General features: G+C 43.2%; 1 protein-coding gene across 1 annotated transcript in view; it reads left to right on the top strand.

The window, feature by feature from the left end:
• Positions 1-21,130, top strand: part of PPM1H (protein phosphatase, Mg2+/Mn2+ dependent 1H) — a 208,252-nt gene that overhangs the window by 149,461 nt on the left and 37,661 nt on the right. The window contains exon 6 of the mRNA XM_054025431.1: positions 6,667-6,785. Within this exon, the coding sequence (XP_053881406.1) occupies positions 6,667-6,785 (119 nt within the window). The remainder of the gene's footprint in view (positions 1-6,666; positions 6,786-21,130) is intronic.

Genomic DNA, 21,130 nt, shown 5'->3' with positions numbered 1-21,130 from the left:
TTTGGATGCAAGTCTCTGGCTTCCAGTTTAAATGTAGTTTCCCAGTTCCTTCTCCCATGCATATCGAACAACAGGAAGAAATGCACATTCTGGTCATTTTAACATAAATGTTTCACTCTGCAATTGTCAGTCCCAATGTAATCTTCCTTCTCGTAATATGTGTTTAGCTCAAATGAACTATAAACCCACTCCAGTCTTGTCTCCTCCAGAAATAGAGAAGAAAGTGGCATGGGTCACTGTTGCAACTAGAGCTAGTTTAACAATGCAGAAAAACCATTAGACAAAAGATCTTCTGACCAGGCCAAATTATAGCGTAGTTTTTGGTATGGCCTGTCCTACAATATCCATGAGCATGAACCTCTTTCTTAGCAGCTCCAAGGAGCACTTGGGCTTCCATTGATAGAGTCATTCTCACCCCAACCATCTAGTAAGGACTAGTCTCACCTAGAGTTTTACTACTTTAGGAGAAAAGTGTACATTCAAATGCAACCTGCGTTTAACTGAATGCAGCCCCTGGATTCCTCTCACTGATTCCATATGGATGTTTGCAGCAGAAGCAATCTGCTCTGTCAATGAGCTAGAAACTTCTTGGAGCTTCCAGTTATAGATCCTCTCCTAGCAGTCATCTCCTCTTCAAGATATGACACCTTAAGACACAGATCATTTAGCAAAAGATGTACAAGTGTTACATTCGCATTCCCTTCCCTCTCCAGATTCATAGCACTTGTCTTCTTGCCCCCCAATAGGTTCCATTCATGTAGTAGGCCCTTCTTCAGACAGGCTTTTGCCAGCCTACGAAGCGTTGTCCTTTTGCTTTGAAGTTGTAGGGCTCAGCATTTGTGACAACCTTTTTATTATGATCCGTGAGGCACTCTGGAAGGAAATCATGGTGCTTCCCTTGCTAGCATGCTGTGAAAAAGATGGCAAAATCCAACCAGATATTGACTGTGCACTGATTTGTTGACTTCTGAAGTTTTCTAAGACTTCAGCATTTGGGCTGGCAAAAAATATATCTGTGGAGATTACCCCAGTCAATTTCCCTTTTATCTTCTGAAGAGACTTTTAATATGAATCATTCTAGATTTTGCCATTTAGTGCATTTTTGCAATATATATTGTATCATGTATTCCCTCTAGAAACTTCTGTTAATATTGACTTTTGCAGACAGGTACAACATTATCATTTGCATTACAGTCAGCCTAAATATTGTCCGTACGCAATTCAAGGCAGGGTTCCTGCTTCAGAAAGTTTGCAGTCTAGAAAGACCAGGAGTGGGCAGAAGGAATTATTGCTATTCCATTTTACAGATGGGGAACTGAGGCTCAGAGACATTACATGACTTGCTCTACAATACACAAGAATTTTGTGCCTGAGCTGGGAATTGAACGCAGATCTTCCGAGTATGTCTAATGCATTGACTACAAGGCCACCCGTCCCCTCATGTAATTCTTTTAAATAGATACTTCTCTGTCTGAAAGATTAGTTTACAAAGTATTACCTGAGATATGGAAATATTTTGTATGGTTTGGGGAGCGGGGGCTCCTTTCCTCTTCCTAACAATGAGTGTTGGTTAATGGTAGTACAGTCTACTTCCAAAATCCCCATTTTGTCCAAATTTCTTACTCTTGTGTTTCTTTACACACTCCCCTTAAATCAAAATCCTTCAATCCAAATCTTCAGAGGCACCAGAACTCTGCTTGGTGCATTGGGCAGACGGTGTCTATAGGCCACTTTTTGTGCTCATCTTGTGCTAGAGACAGCCGGTGTCAGTTCTCCACCAGTTGGAAACTTTCCCATATAAAGGGAACTACAACTGTCCACCAAAGACCTGGCCCTATATTTCTGATCCTGGAGACTTGTTTTCTTTTTCTAATGTTTTCCCCTATTTAGATTTCCTGTTGTTTGGCTTTGAATATGGATCCAGCCCTAGAGTAACTGACCAGTATGCTTGGAACCTCTCCTGGATGCATCACACTTAACCTTTTCCAGTTTGAGTGTGGGGTCCTGAACTAAAATGTAATGCTTGAGGAAAAGGCACAATGATAATTGTCCTTGTATTAAAGGAACAGTACTATTCCTTGAGGCTTGGCTATATGTATGGGTGAAAATGGCAACCCTGATAGTACCATGAGTTGCAATGAAACTTCTGATATTGGATGTCACAGAATGATGCATTCTAGGATAGCCTGAGTGAAGTAGTCAACATTAAAGGACTTCGCAAAGAGAATTGTAAGGCACACAAATGCTTTCTACAGCCTGATTTGTTGGGATATTGGTACATAAATGTGAGTTAACTTAGTTTTCACATTTGCTTTCCAGATCAATTTTAATAAAAAGGAAATGGGGAAACCGGCCTGTTGAAAGAAAAGTGACTCATATTTCCATGAGTGGGTTCTTTTCTACATGGCTAACTGTTAAAAGAGCATAACTAACACTGAATTTTTAATATAAACAACCATAAAATGGCTGATTCCCAAAAGCATATAATACAGAATACTGTAGATTTGTGCCAAAGCAGACAGTAATAACTGTTGAAAGACCAAAATGGTGGAAAATATTTTTTGTACCCTAAAGCCAGAATAGTAGAGTGAAGCTTTCTTAACTAGCCTGGTAAGGATACAGAAAGTAAAGTATTTGATATTCACCAAGGTTGGTTGTTTTTGCTTTAAAGCTAAGTAACATTTTTTCTGTGAAATATATTTTCTCCTTAGCATATTTTTAAACCTAGACTGAGTATATGTAAAATCATTGATAAATGTGATGTCTAACCACTATTTAAATGTTGTTAGAATTGATTCACATTTTGCTTTTGTTGATCAATTAAAGAGATTTCTTTGTGTCTGCTTGTGGATCTCCTTTAAAGATCTGCAGATGCTGAAGATTTTTGTTTTGTATTTATTTTCTTTTTCTATTGCAAAGCACAATCTGTCACCAGGAGGAAGGCGAAGAGCCACGCCTCGTAGTAAATAGGGAACAGTTCTCAGTAAGTCACTCTGAAAGGAGTCAAGCCTGTGTTTTATAGTGGCACATTCATATCACTTTATAGAATTACCAGGGAAACTTCAAGAATAACTGCAAAAGAAATGTTTCTTCACATAAGAATTCAGCTCACATTCAGACACCAGCAGCTTCCAAATTCCTCTTCTCCTTCTCTGTTTTACTGACGTCAAAAATACTAGAACCAAGTTAAGATTCTTAGATTGTAAATCAAACATTGAGGGTAGGCTGCGGAAGAGAAATCTTATTTGAACATTAGCAGTCCACTGGTAGCTCTGCCAGCTTTATTAATCTTATTTCACGTGTGACTTAGACTTTCCATCTGAGCAAATCTTTATGAAACGCAGTCTCTCACAATCACTTTCCCTTTGCAATAAGGGAAATTCGTATTTTCCAAGAAAAAATGTTGCTAAAAGCCTTATGGATTTAGTTTCTTTTGGAGTTGTCTATACAGTAAAACAAGCAATTTGATAATCTAAGAGGGGAAAAAACTCCATTGGTGGTAGGGTGTTTTTGTGTTTTAAATAGTGCTGCCTGTTTTAAAGGCAGAGAACACTAAGCTTTAAGTGAACTGGATTTGTAATTATTTGCTCAAGATAATCCATGTATTTTTTACAAAAACTGAAATCAACAACGTTCTAAACTGATTATTGACTTCATTTTTTCAACACAGCAGATGAAAAAAAAAGTGAATATTGGAAAAATCCAGAAAAAAATGTAATAAAATACTGAGTTTCTGGAATTTATTTAGGACATCAGTAAAATATAAAAATATCTATTAAAATTAGAAACCAGGTTTCTATTCCATCTCTTGGCTGTCAAAAATTACCAAATATATTTTATACTGCAATATACTGAATCAAACTCTTTTAGATGTGTATAGTTTTCAATATAAAAGAAAAAAAGATAAACGCAATGATTATAGATAAATTTACATATTGGATATCTAAAATACTAAAGTAAAAGAAAACCTCTTTCCAAGATGTATGCTATAGGTTTGATCTCACTAGACATTTTTAAAAATCAGTAATACCTTACAATAATTTCTTTCTTTTAGCAGGGAACAGTGATCCATCTACATGGCCCGTTAGGACAATATTTTAGGGGAACTTTATTGAAGACTACAGTTTGCAGATAAAGTAATATTGTCCTGTGCTGAGAAGGGATTTGATGGAACTCTTGTTCCAGCAAAAGAGCAGAAGGTCTCCATCAAACTTGAAAGTTGGGCCTTGAAAGTAGATTGCACTCTAGTTAGCCAGTCAGAACGTCATCTGCCTTGACTCCATTTCAGTGAAGCTGGAGGTTTCTTCTCAAAAGATATCTGGATAAAAGAATGGAAGCAATCGGTTTCTTTAGGCTAGAGAGGTGATGTGTTGAGCCTGATCCAACTCCCACTGAATTCAGCAAGTTCACGCCTTAAATGAAGGAAATATTTTATTTTGACGTATTTGTATGAGAGCTATTGGGTAAATCAGTAAAGGTTTCAGATACTCCCAACTGCTCACTTTTCATGAGTACTACATTTATGTCATCGCTAGAAACTAATGCCAACTCATTTGATCTTCCCTGACTGCAGCTGCTGCTGAAGATAAGGCAGATTTTATTCCCTTAACCAGCTGAACAGGGGGGAAAGGGGCATTTCCAGAAGGCTAAGGGGAAATGCAACTTTTGTCTGTCCACCTTAGGCCCAGTGATCCCTGGCTAATTTGACTCAGTTTGTCTCAGGCAGGAGCTCACTGTCAGTAAATGCAAAAACCCCACCAGAATGCACATGTAATTAAGCCTTAAATGTTTTCTTTCGTTTGTCTTTTTGCTGCTGCTTATGGTAAGATGTGTAGGGGAAACATAACTGTTAATGTTGTACGTGAGCTCAGGCACAGTGTTAATAGATTAATTTTTCACATCTGGAGATTTCGGTGTAACTTCTTTCTAGACCCCAAATGAAAACCAATGGTTTAGTCTGAATTCGGTCCCCATCACAGAATCATCAGACCCTTTAGTAACATTAGCAAGCAGTCTTTGGTAGAGAGACCAAGGATCTCAATAGCTGGAGTGCAGCAGGGCACAACTGAGGCACGTTGGCAGAGCTGTGTAAATATTAGGGCTGATCAAAACATTTTCACCAAAGCTGTTCTTGACAGAACATTTCGTTTTTAACTAAATTAAATTTTCTGTGAAAAGTGTCCACTTTCCACAAAAAAAATCAATTTTTATTTAACATCTGAAAGCGAAAACCCAAAATAATTTGGCAGAAAACAGAAATATTTTGATTCTGAAATGCCGCCATAGTGCCTCATGAGAATTGTAGTTATGGTGCCTCATGCTCTAGTTCTTTTCTATGGGCCAGGGTCACTGGATGAATTTAATCTCCCATGATGCACCACTGCCATGCAGCTACCATGATACACTGCCTCCCATCTCCAAGAACTGAGACCACGGTACTTCATGTGGAAAGATGTCGTTTGACCAGGGAGCCGGACACACAGAGGAGAAAGGGAATATGAGGCACCCAAACTACAACTCCCATGAGGCAGGACTGGAATATTTCAGTTTTTGGCTGAAAACTTGATATTTTCTTTCAGGGGGAGGATTCCATTTTCTGACTAGCTCTAGTAAATTTGTTTACCCATACTATGATTGGATCTGTCCAGCATGAAAAATTATTAACTTCCGGGAGGACCAGATATACTCATGGTAACAGAAAATATTGTATAACCCAGAGTTTATTTGTTATAGGCAATTTGTCAGGAACTGGTCCAGGTTTAACAGGAGAAATGGGGTCAGTACTGCTTTTTTTTTTTTTTTTTTTTTCCCTTAGAAGAAGGAAAGCAATTAATAAAAATGCTACAAAAATGGGAACTGGCTGGCTGACTGAAGATGGGCCTTGATCTCTCTCTGATTCTGCAGATGTAAAATGGGATGATAATTAAGGCTATGATTCTGTCACAGAGGTCATAGATTCCATGACTTTCCAGGATCTCTGTGACTACTTCTGGGGCAGGTCTGGAGCAGCTGTCAGCCCCAGGGCTGCTAAAGCAGTGGCTGTCAAAACAGCTGGCCAGCAGCCAGCCCTGGGGCCGCCAGAACAACAGCTGGGGTTGGGTCAGCCCCACTGGGGCTGGAGCAGCAGCCGTCAGCCCCTGCCACAGGAGCAGCGGCGGGAGCAGCTGCAAGCCCCAGCTGAACTTTGTTTGCCCCCCCTCACATCTCCGGGTATTTTTAGTAAAAGTCAGGGACAGGTCGTGGGCTTCTATGAATTTTTATTCATTGCCTGTGACCTGTCCGTGTCTTTAACTAAAAATACCCTTGACAGAATCTTACCCTTAATGATAATGCTTATCCACCTTGTCAAACTGCCTTGAGATAAATGGATGAAATATGCTATACAAGTACTAAGTATTAGTATTTATTAAGTGGGAGAAAATAGAAGACTTGGGGGAGATCTCACTGCTGATTATGGAGGTATCTGATTAGCTTTCTACGCTAACCACCAAATAGTCTGTCAGATTTTTATTCATGTGTATGAATACTGTTTGCTAGGATAGTTACTCATCGCCTCTTTTTAAAAAATTAAAAAATACATAAAAATGGGAGAGGGGGAGAGAAACTATCTTGTAGATGAATTTTGTTGTAAGCTATGAGCATGGCTTCTGTTTTTTTTGCCCATAGGCTTTCATGCAGCCCCACTTGCTGGGTAACGAGTTCACACATTTAGAGTTTCCAAGGAGGGTGCAGCGTAAGGAAGTTGGGAAGAGGATGCTCTACAGGGACTTTAACATGACTGGCTGGTAAGAACGTGCCGTTTCTGAGCATTGAAAGGGGGGAAAAGATAATGCATGCATTCTTGATTAGCATAAATCTGTCTACATCAAAACAGCAGTGTGTGTGTGTGTGTGTGTGTGTGTTGTGAAAGGGGTATCTCCCTCTATCCAAGTTTTTATTCTTTTTAGAAAACAAAATCTTAAATAAATCAGAGATTGTCTAGAGTTATGACCTTGGCTCATTCTTGGTGTGAGGAGTGATAGTGAGGCAAGACCCTCAAAGGACATACCATGCGAGTCTTTCATGTGTTTGAAATCATTCTGTTTTATAAATATTGTAGTCTCTGGTTTAACATAAATTCGTTTTCTTTAATAATGTGCTTGAAGAACTCTTCAATAATGTGCCACTGAAGTGGTTGTAGGGTAGATACCCCTAGACTTTCAAAAGGACTTGGACAAGGTCCCTCACAAGAAGCTACTAAAGAAGGTAAGTAGTCATTGGGTGAGGGGCAAAGTATTAAAAACTGGCTAGGAGAAGGGAAACAAAGAGGAGGAATAAATGGTCAAATTTCCTTTTGGCAAAGAGTTAACAGCAGGGTGACTCAAGATTCTGTAACAGTTATCGCACTGTTTAATATATTTATCAGTTCTCTGGAAAGGGGAATGAGCAATGAGGTAGCGAGATTTGCAGATAACACAGTCATTTAGGTTAGTCAGGAGCAGAGAATAATGGGAGGAACTTCAGATACCTGAACAAGCTGGGTGAATGGGCAACACAATGGCAAATGAAATTCAGTGTTGATAAATGCAAAGTAATCCACACGGGAGGGAAAAATTCCAACTACTCAAACACCTTATGGGGTTCTAAATTAACTATCGACTCAGGCAAAACCTGGGCATCATTGTGAACTGCTCAGTAGAGCTGTGCAGCTGTGGTCAAAAAGGTAAACAATGTCAGGATGAATAAGGAATTGGATGGTGAATAATACAGATAATATTATAATGCCATTATATAAATCAATTATATGTCCTATTTCAGTCATCCCAGCTAAAAAGAACTTTTGCAAAATTAAAGGTGTGTTTAAGGAAGGGCAACAAGAATGATCAAAGGCCTGGAAACACATTCATATGAGAAGATTGGGGGGATGGTATTTTTAAATAGCTTTAAAAAGGAGATAAGTAAGAGAGGACAAACATTTGCATAGCGTTTACACTACAGTTTACAATCCTGTTAGTTAACATGTCTTAAACCATGACTAAAAATTCACCTATAAGTACACCACAGGTGTACTGACAGTTGAAGAACAAGGGCATGGAAAGAGCCACAAAAATGCAAGTGGAAGATGATGCCACGTCTTCCCTCTAGTCCCTGAATTTATAAATGTGAGCAAAGAAGGGGGGACCACTTTTGTACTGGAGTCGTTGGTCAGCAGTTGAGTATCTTGTAGCCGTTTTCTCAGACTAAGTCCGGTGCTGGAGTATCAGCAGTCTCTCTTGTTTCTCTGCTTCAGAGCTGAAAACAATCTAATGGTGAAGGGACTGCTATGTCCTCGTGAAGCTTAGCTGATCAGATAAGGGTGCCATTTCCATTTTAAATGTGCTTGGTCAAGGAAGTTGTGCTTCCCACTACCTGTGTGTTCTTATGTAATAATCTTCTAGGCAGGAGTCTTCTGTTTAGCTCATAAAACAGGCCCCTGAGGTCAACCTTTGGAATCCTTTTAATGGCTAAAAATATGGTTAAGATGTTAGATTTCTAACATACCTACAGGCTCAGTGATTGTTATTTCATGATGATGATTTCTCTCCTCAGGTTACTTACTTCTCCCTTTCCCTCCTTGAGTTAAGGTAGCTATTATAGAGTTTAAACCAGCATATATTTCCTTACCTTCTCCACAAGACTCACTATAGTATAACCTGGTGTACTAAGCCACTGCCAAACCTAGACCTCTTCATGCCAAATTTGAAGAGAGAGAGGGTCATGGGGGGGGAGGGGATGAATTAATTCGCAAGATCTTTGATCGGCAAACCTCCTGCACAAGTGAGTAGATGTGTGGATGGTTTTTGAAAGAGAAACACTCACTCTCACACTTAATTATTGAATGCAAAGAAAACTAACGAAGTCCAGTGGTGTAAAACATAGCCCCCAGGGTTTCTCTTGAAAAAGGAACTGTGCTTGATTTTAAAATTCAGGGCGTTTTTCTGTGTTTTCTATTAGAAGCTATAGGATTTTTTTTTTTCCCTTCTACTGTGCTCTGGAGTTTTTCAGAGGCTCAACAATAGATTGGCTTGGCTAGCTTGTTTGGATTACAAAAGGTTATTGTCTCTGGAACTGTCATAATGCAGTTGGGCTTCTTTTTTCATTTTTTTTTTCCCTGTGAAGTTTCCACATTGGCTTTGTTTCAGCAGCTCACAGTGGTAGCAGAGCTGCCAAGCTTCCTCATAGCATAAGGACGGCCACCGATCCGGCAACATACACTGCCTCACGCTAGTCTAAGGCTGCCTGTAATTGCTTTGAGACCAACCCTTTCCCTTCTCCCCCAATCCTTACCCGACCCCCACCCCAACCTTGTCTCTTTTCTCTGTCTCGTGTGTTCAGATTTTGTGCCAAAAATTCCACTATAGCCTTTAGGTGGGAGCTTAATGCAAGTCACCTCCCTCGGCGTTGTGTTGAGCAGCCATCACGGGATATATATTGTAGCTGGCATTGTATCTTAAGAGCTCTGTCTCCTGCTGAACAAGCCTCTGGGCTATCTCAAGCTGCAATTTTCTGGCAGACGTCTGTATTACTAAGTTGAAAGAGCAGTTTCTCACAGCTGGATCTGTGGTACTGGGTTCCCAGGCCTATGGCTGGGAGAAGTTAAACCTTGTCATGAAGATGGCATGTTTGGTATCTTTCCACATGTCCTGCTGGGCTGTCCATGAGACAACAGATACACCAGTGATGTTTCTTCACTTGTGGCCATAAAGTCTATCAGCTGCCAACGTTCCATTTCATGGCAGCTCGTGAGGTTTCAGAATTTATTTTCAATCCGTATGGGAACAAAACCCAAACCTTTGGAACATTTTCACAAAAACAGAATTGTGTTGAAATGGCTGGTTTGAAACTGATACCTGAGCTTTTTGAGTCAGGAAGATTTTTTTTTGTGTCAGAAGTGACCAAAACCTTGGACAAAAAATCCTTCCTGGTGAAAATGTATGTCTCCGCAAAATATTTTGGCTTTGACGAAATTGCATTTTATTGAAAATGTTCCAACCAGCTGTAGTCCCAACTACATGTAAGGGATTAAAAACTAGGAATAAAGTGAATAGAAGTCATAAGCAGAATCTGAGCATTCTGTGTACCTAATGGTACAGCTGTTCCCAGATCATTTGTGTCTGTGAGGTTTTGTGGTTGTTGTATACAATTAGCCACCAATGGCCATCACGTTTTGGGGAGGGATCTCTGTGTGCAACTTACTCCATACCAAAAAGGCTGGTATCCTAGGACTAGCACTAAACAAAAAACATTTTACTCTAGGGTCAATATTGTCCACCTCATGGAATGCTGCCAACCTATTTAGTGCTCTCTCTTTCCTTTCTAACAGGGAAGATCTTTCAGCCTCTGATCATCTGATAAAATGAGTTTAAAGCGAAGTTGTTTTTTTAATTTTGTTTAGGACGGATGACCTTTGCTTTTATTGTGCAGCCTGTACTGGCGTCTGCAGCTCAGACTCCAGCTCTTAAAAATAAGGTCTCATTAATCACTTAACGGGGACCCAAAATCCCACACCAAGAGCCAATTGCACACGTTTTGCTTGGGAACACGCAAGTTGATTTGAACAATAATGTCAAGGTGGATGCTGTCCTATTCGTTATTGCTCTGTTCAATGTCCTCTGACAGCACATTCAGGTAGCCTGACAGAGAAGTGGATAAGCAGATTGAGAAATGCCACAGAGTGCTTTATGAAGCAGACGCCAGCGCTGCACCCCTGTTTAATATAAATTGATTTATTGAATCAAGCACAGAAGCCTTGTTACAGAAACCTCAGGCTTTATCCTCTAGAGAACCACCTAATAAAACAGCCCCAACTGACACTCCTCATTAGCTTTCCCTCGGATCCCAAGGCAGTATTTAAAGTGGCAGTGTCCCTCTTTTAGGCCTGAATTTATCTGCTGATCAATGCCTGTGGGTCTAATTAACTTAGCATTATTAGTCTTATTCAGATAAGCTGCATTTCCTAACAGCTTGACTCCAAGTTGTAAAGAGTAATTGGAAGTCTGCAAACCCTGCATCTTCACCCACTTGATTACACCTTTTAGCCAAATTCATGTAATTTACAATAAAAAGTTCATATTTTTATGAGTATTTTATGGGCTTTTTTGTCTAGTGGAACCCTGTGTGCTTCCTCTGTTGAAATTCTGACTGTATTGTTGTGCTTAGACCTCAGTCTCATATCCTTTGTAGAACTGCCAGGGAGAGATCAAATTTTAATTTCATAATTACTTCACAAGAAAGCAGCCTTTTCCTGGTCGTGCCTGGTATTAATTTCCTCCCAGCGACTTACATTTTCATAATTTAATGATTATGGCAACCTTGGCAGCTTTAGGCCTTTCTAGAGAACAGGGGGATAGGATGTCATTTTTGCAGCAGGAACTGTAATCCAGAGCTACTAGCAAACAGAGCAAGAGGGAGAAAATAGCAAGGCGAATTAGCCGCTTGCAAAGCTCCTGTAATGGGAGAGGGGCTGGAGAATGGTTCTTTCACATGTGCGGATGAGGCAGCTCATTGCCTGGTTGTCTGGAGCACAGCTCTGGAATGATAAATGGTTGTTTGCAATGTGCATGTTCTGCATCTTTTCAAGATTTGCAGCTCTAGCTGCAGGAACAGCGGGGGATGAGACCTGACCTGCTTTGTACAGCACATCTCCTGACAGTGACGAATGACTCTGCTTTCCCCAAGTGCACACATGCCACAGGAACTGAGCCAGTGTCTTTGGGGCAGGATAAAACAAAGACAGGACAGAAAAGTAATAGTCATTGCTACACCAAAAGGAGAAAAGTAGAGCCACGAGATGCCTTAGAAGTTCCCCACCATTTGTGCAACAGACCCCTCTCCGCTGGGTTCTCTGTGTATAAAAAAAAAAAAGGATTTTACCTCCTCGAATATATTTTAATGTGAAAATCTTTTCTTTAGTTTGTGTTGCTTATTTCTGACATCTTCCCCTCCCTCACAACCACCACTCCGTTGTACAGGCTTTTTGAGTATTTTTAGCTCCTCTTTAGCACCTTCCATGTTAGGTTTTCAGTTTACTTGTACACACCCATTCAACCTCATGACATGAAGATGACAGCTTCATGTCATGAAGCATCAGCCGATTACAGCAAACGTTTTCAAAGACTGCTTAAAGTCAGACACTTATCCATATATAGGGTCTTAACCGAGGTTCTGATCCAAAAAAAGCAAATAAGCATGTGCTTAAATTTAAGCACGTATTTAAATACTTTTCTGGATCAGGGCCTGAGTTGCCTGATTTTCAAAGATAGTTTAGTGTGGTTAAGGAACACTATCACTCCTCTCCTTTGAAGGCATGGTAATAAGTGGCTAATTATTCTGGTTCAGTGATAATAATCAAATATACTATATAGAGAACCAGTTCCTGTAGATTAATGATTTGAACACCCTTTATTCAAAGAATTAGTTCCAACCTTTGTTCCCCTTCTATCCAGAGACAGGTAAATAAGGGATCATTTCTAGTCAGTTTCATCTATATGTTGCTCAAGGATTAAAATCCCACTTTCTAGCTGTATGAGCTGGGAATGTTGGTTAGAGAGAAGTAGTGTGGGGGTATTGAGAACAGCTTGTGTTCTCAAACCTGTCTGGCTTTGTCTCTCAAACCTGTCTTAAAGGGATGCCCCTAGCCTTGTTATCAATGCAAACAGAACATGTCTGAAACTGCTGTCCTTTCTTTTTACTTAACATAAGTGGCTCGCGATATCCCCTTGAAACCACGCCACGTGCCATTAACTGTTTCCATTGGGTTGTTTGTTCAGGTTTGTACTGGATGTCTCATTGGGGGGACTCAGCAGTGCAAGTAGGGCAGTACGGTCTGCTGTGCCGTACCAGCAAGATATTACAGCCAGTATGGCATACCAGAAAGAGACAGGAGGAGCAGAACATGGGGCTGACAGGAGGCCCCACGTCGGCAGTTCCTCTGGCGCACCTCCAGCCCTTACACTCAGGGTCTCTTCTGTCTGTACAGCAGCCCTGCCAGAGGTCAGGGCGGGGGGGGCGGTACAGCAGCACCATAGGACCTGCCTGCGTGGGGCTGCCCTCTGGCCCCACGTTCTGCTCCTTTCCCCGCTGCAGTTCCCAGGAGAGCTGCATCTCTCTGGGATCTGTACAGCAGCCCCGCCAGAGGACAGGGCTGGGGGAGCGGGACTGGGGGTGGTAGAGCTACGCCGGAGGAGCTGCCGGCGTTTTGCTCCTTTCCTGGCTGCGGTTCTGAAGTCTCAGATACACACAGCAGGAGGAGGACAGAGACCCCCCTCTTCCCAGGTAAGGGGAATGTAGGGTGACCAGACAGCAAATGTGAAAAATCGGGATAAAAATCGGGTGGGGGGTAATAGGAGCCTATATAAGAAAAAGACCCAAAAACCGGGACTGACCCTATAAAATCGGGACATCTGGTCACCCTAGGGGAGTGGGTTACGGGGAGGGGACGGAAAGAGTGTGGGGGCCCCGGGCTGGGGGAAGGATGGGGAGGAGTCACGTGAGAGGGTCACATGCCCCCCCCGTTAGCTGCTCCTCCCTCTGCCCCCGTACTGGTAAGAAATGGATTCCACTTGCACCACTGGAGGAACTTGCAATGGGATCTAGCAACTTTGTAGTCAGTCTCAGTAGAAAAGGAAAGCATGGAATGGATGTGAAATCTGAACTACCCTCTCATCCGCAGAGCTGATCCTTCCCAGAGTAGGGCTGAGGCCTGTTAGCAGAACTGCAAGGGATAGTTTGTGTTATTAGTGCCAATCTGTTCATGCCCAAGGGTGTCAATACGACACTTTTCACAAGTGATAAATTCACTCAATTTTCTTTTTAAATGAGTATATTTAAACAAAGTTGATTTAAAATACAACATATTTTTTCATGTTTTATAAAGCCAATTTAAAAATGGTGTCTGTAGAAAACTAACAGATGAGACAAAACTCGATCCATATTTAGGCACTAACAGGTTTTTTTGTTTTTGTTTTTCTTCAAAATTCAGCACCAAACGGTTCCCACTGGTATCAATAGGATTCACTGGGCACGCAGGAATTTTGAAAACCAGACAAGTTCCTAAGTTTAGGTTCCTGTTTTTCAAAATCTGGGTCTTTGTGCCTAAAAGAGAAGATGTGGACATTCATAACCTTTTAGAGGATTTTAACTATTTAAAGAACACTTTGTAGTAGCTGCTGTCATTATCAACGCATGGGAAGTTTGTTCCAGAGATTGCCCTGTGCAGGACATTTAGCAGTGTCCTCCTAATTTTCTGCAGTGTGCTTAGACCAGATTCCACTTAGCATATGAGTAACATCATCTAGGTCAGGGATGGGCAAACTTTTTGGCCCGAGGGCCACATTGGGGTTGCGAAATGGTATGGAGGGTCAGGTAGGGAAGGCTGTGCCTCCCCAAACAGCCTGGCTTCCTTCCACTTCCCGCCCCCTGACTGCCCCCCTCAGAACCGCCGACCCATTCAACCCCCCCTGCTCCTTGTCCCCTAACCACCCCTCCTGGGACCTCCCACCGCTAACCGCCCCCCCCCCCCGGGACCCCACCCTCTATGCAACTCCCCTGCTGCCAGTTCCCTGACTGTCCCCCTGACCCCTATCCACATCCCCGCCCCCAACAGGCCCCCGGGGACTCCCACCCCCTATCCAACCCCCCTCCCTGGCCCCTGACTGCCCCCTCCTGGGACTCCCTGCCCCTAACCGCTCTCTGGGATCCCACCCCCTAACTAACCCCCCCCTTCCCTGTCCTCTGACCACCCCCTCCTGGGATCCTCTGCCCCTAACTGCCCCCCTGGAGCCCCTCCCCAGCCCCTTTTGGAATGTGGCCCTGAGAACATGGGCAGAGGACTCGGGGGGAACAGGGGTAGCCGCACAGCCGGAGAGAAGCGGCAGTTTCCCCTTTAAATGCCACTTCTCTCCCGCCGGCTGCGCGGCCGCCCGATGCTTCTCCTGAGTCCTCCAGCCCTGGCTCGCAGCACTCCTGCCACCCGCACTGTCTGCCTGCTCCCCTGAGGCTGCGGGTGAGCCTCCCTCCCTGCTCTCCCCTGCCCCCACCCCCTGCAGGGGGTGCGCCAGTACTGAGCTGCCCGGCGGCGGGGTGAGCTGAGGCTGCAGAGGAGGGGGAACAGCAGGGGAGGGGCCGGGGGCTAGCCTCCTGGGCCAGGAGCTCAGGGGCCGGGCAGGACGGTCCCATAGGCCCGATGTAGCCCGCGGACCATACTCTGCCCACCTCTGATCTAGATCTTGGTTGCTTCTAGTTTTGGCGCTTCTTTTGGCTCCTGATGCAATTTGGCACTGTTTTCCAAAATGTTGGTACTGAATCCAAATGTAACTTGTGGGTGGTGTGTATGCTAGGCCTTTACTGAGCATTTCTGGACTGCAACAGTCTTTCACAATTACTTTTTTTTTAAATGAAAAAAAAAAAAAAAACATGAAACCAAGTAAAAAATACCAGTTAGATCCATCCAAGTACATGCTACCCTTCTTTCTTTACTTTTTCCTTTTTCCCTTTTAAACCCAGTTTGTGATGGAGGCATTGAGAGGATTTAAGGAGGCTCAGAGCAGTAAGCAATATCACAACCTTGCTCTTACTACTACTTTTGTCATGCTCTTGTGGCCATTGCTTTTTTCTGAGACATTGGTCAGGAAAATAAGGAGAAAACTGAAGGGCTGTGTCATGCACTTCATATCTGGTACCAAACTGGCTACAGAGCTTGCTTATACACCCCAGATGTGTTCATCGTGAGATCTTTTAATGCTCTGCTAGGTATGGCTGAGGTTCATTTGGATAAGGTAAAATATTGTGCCACCTGAAGAGTATAATACAGTTCAGCATTCCATTCCATTTCCCCTTGCAAGTTCTACATTCCTGCCATTTACAATATTTACACTATCATGCTGTCTTTGAGGTTGAGCACATATCAGTCTGTCAAGTGTCTCTGAATCATACTTGTTTTCTAATTATATGAACCAAATGTGTAATAACTTGGTCATTTGTCTCTCCATTAGTTGCAGCGACTGGCTGTGGTCAGTTTGAGTCATCATCGTCTTGTTCTGCGTCTGCCATCTGTAGAGTTTTTGTTCTGTTGTTCTTTCTGAGGAACAAACTGTAGATGTCAATGGTTTCTGCTGTACTCTCCACTGTCAGTCTCGATCACATATGATCTGGGTGCTGAATTCTTTTTCTTTACAACAGTTCGAGTTGTCCATCCTTTTCTCCATCCAGTTTGACATCAACACAGTCACCAGGCTCTAGACCTGGCAGTTCTCTGAGTGACATCTGTTTAAAAGTGTACATAAGCTCTTTGAGCCTTTTAATCCAATTTGGCTACTCTCCATGTGTGGCCACTTTGGAAACAGGTTCTTTTCCAAAGTTGGAACAGTAGTTCTGAGTTGTCTTCCCATCAGGAGTTGTGCTGGACTGTATCCTATAACTGCTGTGTGTTGATCATAGAATCATAGAATATCAGAGTTGGAAGGAACCTCAAGAGGTCATCTAGTCCAACCCCCTGCTCAAAGCAGGACCAATTCCCAGCTAAATCATCCCAGCCAGGGCTTTGTCAAGCCGGGCCTTAAAAACCTCCAAGGAAGGAGACTCCACCACCTCCCTAGGTAACGCATTCCAGTGTTTCACCACCCTCCTAGTGAAATAGTTTTTCCTGATATCCAACCTGGACCTCCCCCACTGCAACTTGAGACCATTGCTCCTTGTTCTGTCATCTGCCACCACTGAGAACAGCCGAGCTCCATCCTCTTTGGAACCCCCCTTCAGGTAGTTGAAGGCTGCTATCAAATCCCCCCTCATTCTTCTCTTCTGGAGACTAAACAATCCCAGTTCCCTCAGCCTCTTCTCATAAGTCATGTGCTCCAGACCCCTAATCATTTTTGTTGCCCTCCGCTGGACTCTTTCCAATTTTTCTACATCCTTCTTGTAGTGTGGGGCCCAAAACTGGACACAGTATTCCAGATGAGGCCTCACCAGTGTCGAATAAAGGGGAACGATCACGTTCCTCGATCTGCTGGCAATGCCCCTACTTATACAGCCCAAAATGCCGTTAGCCTTCTTGGCAACAAGAGCACACTGTTGACTCATATCCAGCTTCTCATCCACTGTGACCCCTAGGTCCTTTTCTGCAGAACTGCTACCTAGCCATTCGGTCCCTAGTCTGTAGCAGTGCATAGGATTCTTCCGTCCTAAGTGCAGGACTTTGCACTTGTCCTTGTTGAACCTCATCAGGTTTTTTTCGGCCCAATCCTCTAATTTGTCTAGGTCCCTCTGTATCCGATCCCTACCCTCTAGTGTATCTACCACGCCTCCTAGTTTAGTGTCATCTGCAAACTTGCTGAGAGTGCAGTCCACACCATCCTCCAGATCATTAATAAAGATATTAAACAAAACCGGCCCCAGGACCGACCCTTGGGGCACTCCGCTTGAAACTGGCTGCCAACCAGACATGGAGCCATTGATCACTACCCGTTGAGCCCGACGATCTAGCCAGCTTTCTATCCACCTTACAGTCCATTCATCCAGCCCATACTTCTTTAACTTGGTGGCAAGAATACTGTGGGAGACGGTATCAAAAGCTTTGCTAAAGTCAAGGAATAACACATCCACTGCTTTCCCCTCATCCACAGAGCCAGTTATCTCATCATAGAAGGCAATTAGGTTAGTCAGGCACGACTTTCCTTTCGTGAATCCATGCTGACTGTTCCTGATCACTTTCCTCTCCTCTAAATGTTTCATAATTGATTCCTTGAGGACCTGATCCATGATTTTTCCAGGGACTGAGGTGAGGCTGACTGGCCTGTAGTTCCCCGGATCCTCCTTCTTCCCTTTTTTAAAGATGGGCACTACATTAGCCTTTTTCCAGTCATCTGGGACCTCCCCCGATCGCCATGAGTTTTCAAAAATAATGGCTAATGGCTCTGCAATCTCACCCACCAACTCCTTTAGCACCCTCGGATGCAGCGCATCCGGCCCCATGGACTTGTGCATGTCCAGTTTTTCTAAATAGTCCCGAACCACTTCTTTCTCCACAGAGGGTTGGTCACCTTCTCCCCATGCTGTACTGCCCAGTGCAGCAATCTGGGAGCTGACCTTGTTCGTGAAGACAGAGGCAAAAAAATCATTGAGTACATTAGCTTTTTCCACATCCTCGGTCACTAGGTTGCCTCCCTTATTCAGTAAGGGGCCCACACTTTCCTTGATTTTTTTCTTGTTGCCAACATAACTGAAGAAACCCTTCTTGTTACTCTTAACATCTCTTGCTAACTGCAACTCCAAGTGGGATTTGGCCTTCCTGATTTCACTCCTGCAAGCCTGAGCAATATTTTTATACTCCTCCCTGGTCATTTGTCCAATCTTCCACTTCTTGTAAGCTTCTTTTTTGCGTTTAAGATCAGCAAGGATTTCACTGTTTAGCCAAGCTGGTCGCCTGCCATATTTACTATTCTTTCTACACATCGGGATGGTTTGTTCCTGCAACCTCAATAAGGATTCTTTAAAATACAGCCAGCTCTCCTGGACCCCTTTGCCCTTCATGTTATTCTCCCAGGGGATCCTGCCCATCTGTTCCCTGAGGGAGTCAAAGTCTGCTTTTCTGAAGTCCAGGGTCCGTATTCTGCTGCTCTCCTTTCTTCCTTGTGTCAGGATCCTGAACTCAACCATCTCATGGTCACTGCCTCCCAGGTTCCCATCCACTTTTGCTTCCCCTACTAGTTCTTCCCTGTTTGTGAGCAGCAGGTCAAGAAAAGCTTTGCCCCTAGTTGGTTCCTCCAGCACTTGCACCAGGAAATTGTCCCCTACACTTTCCAAAAATTTCCTGGATTGCCTGTGCACCGCTGTATTGCTCTCCCAGCAGATATCAGGGTGATTAAAGTCTCCCATGAGAACCAGGGCCTGCGATCTAGCAACTTCTGCTAGTTGCCAGAAGAAAGCCTCATCCACCTCATCCCCCTGGTCTGGTGGTCTATAGCAGACTCCAACCACGACATCACCCTTGTTGCTCCCACTTCTCAAATTTATCCAGAGACTCTCAGGTTTTTCTGCAGTTTCATACCGGAGCTCTGAGCAGTCATACTCCTCTCTTACATACAACGCAACTCCCCCACCTGAGTTATTGATCTGTAACTCAGAAGAACAAGTAATGGATCTTTCTGCTGTAAGACTTTCTTGGGTGTCCGTACAGCTCTCTCAGCTTCTCCATTCGCTTGTGGCTAATGTGAGCTGCTAACAATATGATCAAAGTCATATTTCATTTGGAATGACTTAAATTCTGCTGCAGTGAATTATGGTCCATTGTCCATCACTAATTGTTTTGGAACACTAATATGAGCAAAAGCACACTTCAATTTCTCAAAAGCACTGTGACATGCTGTGTCTTTTAAGTAAATTATTTCTATATACCTGGAAAAATAGTCCACTATGACCAGGTAAGGATGTCCTCTGACTTTGCATAAATCTGCAACTAGTCTCTTCCAAAGTCTGTCTGGTAGAGGTGTTTGTACAATATATGGTTCAGCCTTGTCTCTTAAGTTGATTTGTACTGGATCTCTTTTCAAAAGTCTGATATCATCAAATCCTCTGTCAAGTTCTTCCACTTTTCTCCATAGGCCCATTGTGACTGGCATGCTGTCTTTGATCCTTTGATCACATGCATTCTAAAAGCATTGCTGTTGTCTTTGTAATTTGTTTCTGTGGTGAACAAGCCCATGTAGTTCAGAATACCTCCAGGGCTAATCAGAGCTGTGTCAGATGACTTCAGCTGTGGAAAGGGCTGACGGTGATTGTAAGTCCCTTCTGAGATGACTGTGACATCAGCTCCTGAGTCAATTTTAAAGTCAATAGTCCTGCCACGAATATTCAATTTAAGTGATAGATCCCAGAAACAATGGCTCTTGATTGCCTCACCAACGCAGTTAGGGAATTGACTCGTATTACAGACAAACAGCTGCAAAATATCCATATTTCATGCATTTATTATACTCTGTGCTCTGGCTGGACATGCATCATTTCTTGGAATATGACTTTTTTTCCACACCTTGTGTATGTAGGGAAGTTCTCTCTCCTTGCCTCAGGGGTTTTATGATGATGACTTTTAACGCATAAATGTCTTTTTACAATTTCTAAGCTAGTTTTAGGTTTTTTAAGTTTGTCAGATTTCTCTAGGTTTTGCTGTTTCACCAGTTCAGAGTGTTTTGCTATTTGAATAGCTGTGTCTAGGGTTAAATCTGTCTTCAATTGTAGCTTCTGGGAAGGGTTTTCATCTGCTAATCCAATAGCCAGCCTGTCTTTGATATTTTTATGTTTTGCATTCTGAAAATCACAGTTTTCAGCCAATGTGTGCAGCGCTCTTATAAAACATTCAACATTTCCCTCTCGTTCTTCAATTCTCTGGTGAAAACATGCTCTTTCATAAACCACATTTCTCTGGGGTATAAAGTATGTATCAACGTAGCCTGAACCCTTTAGCATAGACACCTTTGTGACTGTCTTCAGTAAAATCTAAGGATTTAAAGAGATGCTCTGCTTGCACCCCCATAGCATAAATTAAAGAAGCTGAAGTTCTCTGGGGCATTGAAGAGTGGCATGTTGATGAGATCCTGCAACCTTCATTGCCATAGGTGCCGACTCCATGGATACTCCGGGACTGGAACACCCACAGGAAAAAAAAGTGGGTGCTCAGCACCCACTAGCCCTCTGTCAATCAACTGTTTGTTTGGTGGCCCCCTGCCAATCAGCTGTTCGGTGCCCACTCTTCCCCACCAATCAGCTATTTGGCAGCAGGCAGGAAGTGGCAGGAAGAGGTGTAGTGAGGCCAGGGCACTGGAAGAGGGGGCGGAGCAGGGGCAGGAAGAGGCGGGGCAAGGGTGGGGCTTTGGGGGAAGGGGCAGAGTGAGTGCGGGGCTTTGGGGCAGAGGGGGCATGGAGCACCCACCCAGAAAAATGAAAGTCAGCACCTGTGTTTATTGCTGTTTTCCTTCTTTCTGAAACCAGTGTTGCTTTGTTCCTTCTGTTTCTGTTCTTAATTTACTCCTGACACCATGTCATGTACTTCTGTACCAGATGTGAACTGGCTACAGAGCTTGCTTATATACACCAAATGTGTTCATCATAAGATCCTTTGATG

Source organism: Malaclemys terrapin, chromosome 1, assembly GCF_027887155.1.
Source record: "Malaclemys terrapin pileata isolate rMalTer1 chromosome 1, rMalTer1.hap1, whole genome shotgun sequence".
NCBI lineage: Eukaryota > Metazoa > Chordata > Testudines > Emydidae > Malaclemys > Malaclemys terrapin.
This window is presented reverse-complemented; position numbering and strand designations above follow the sequence as displayed.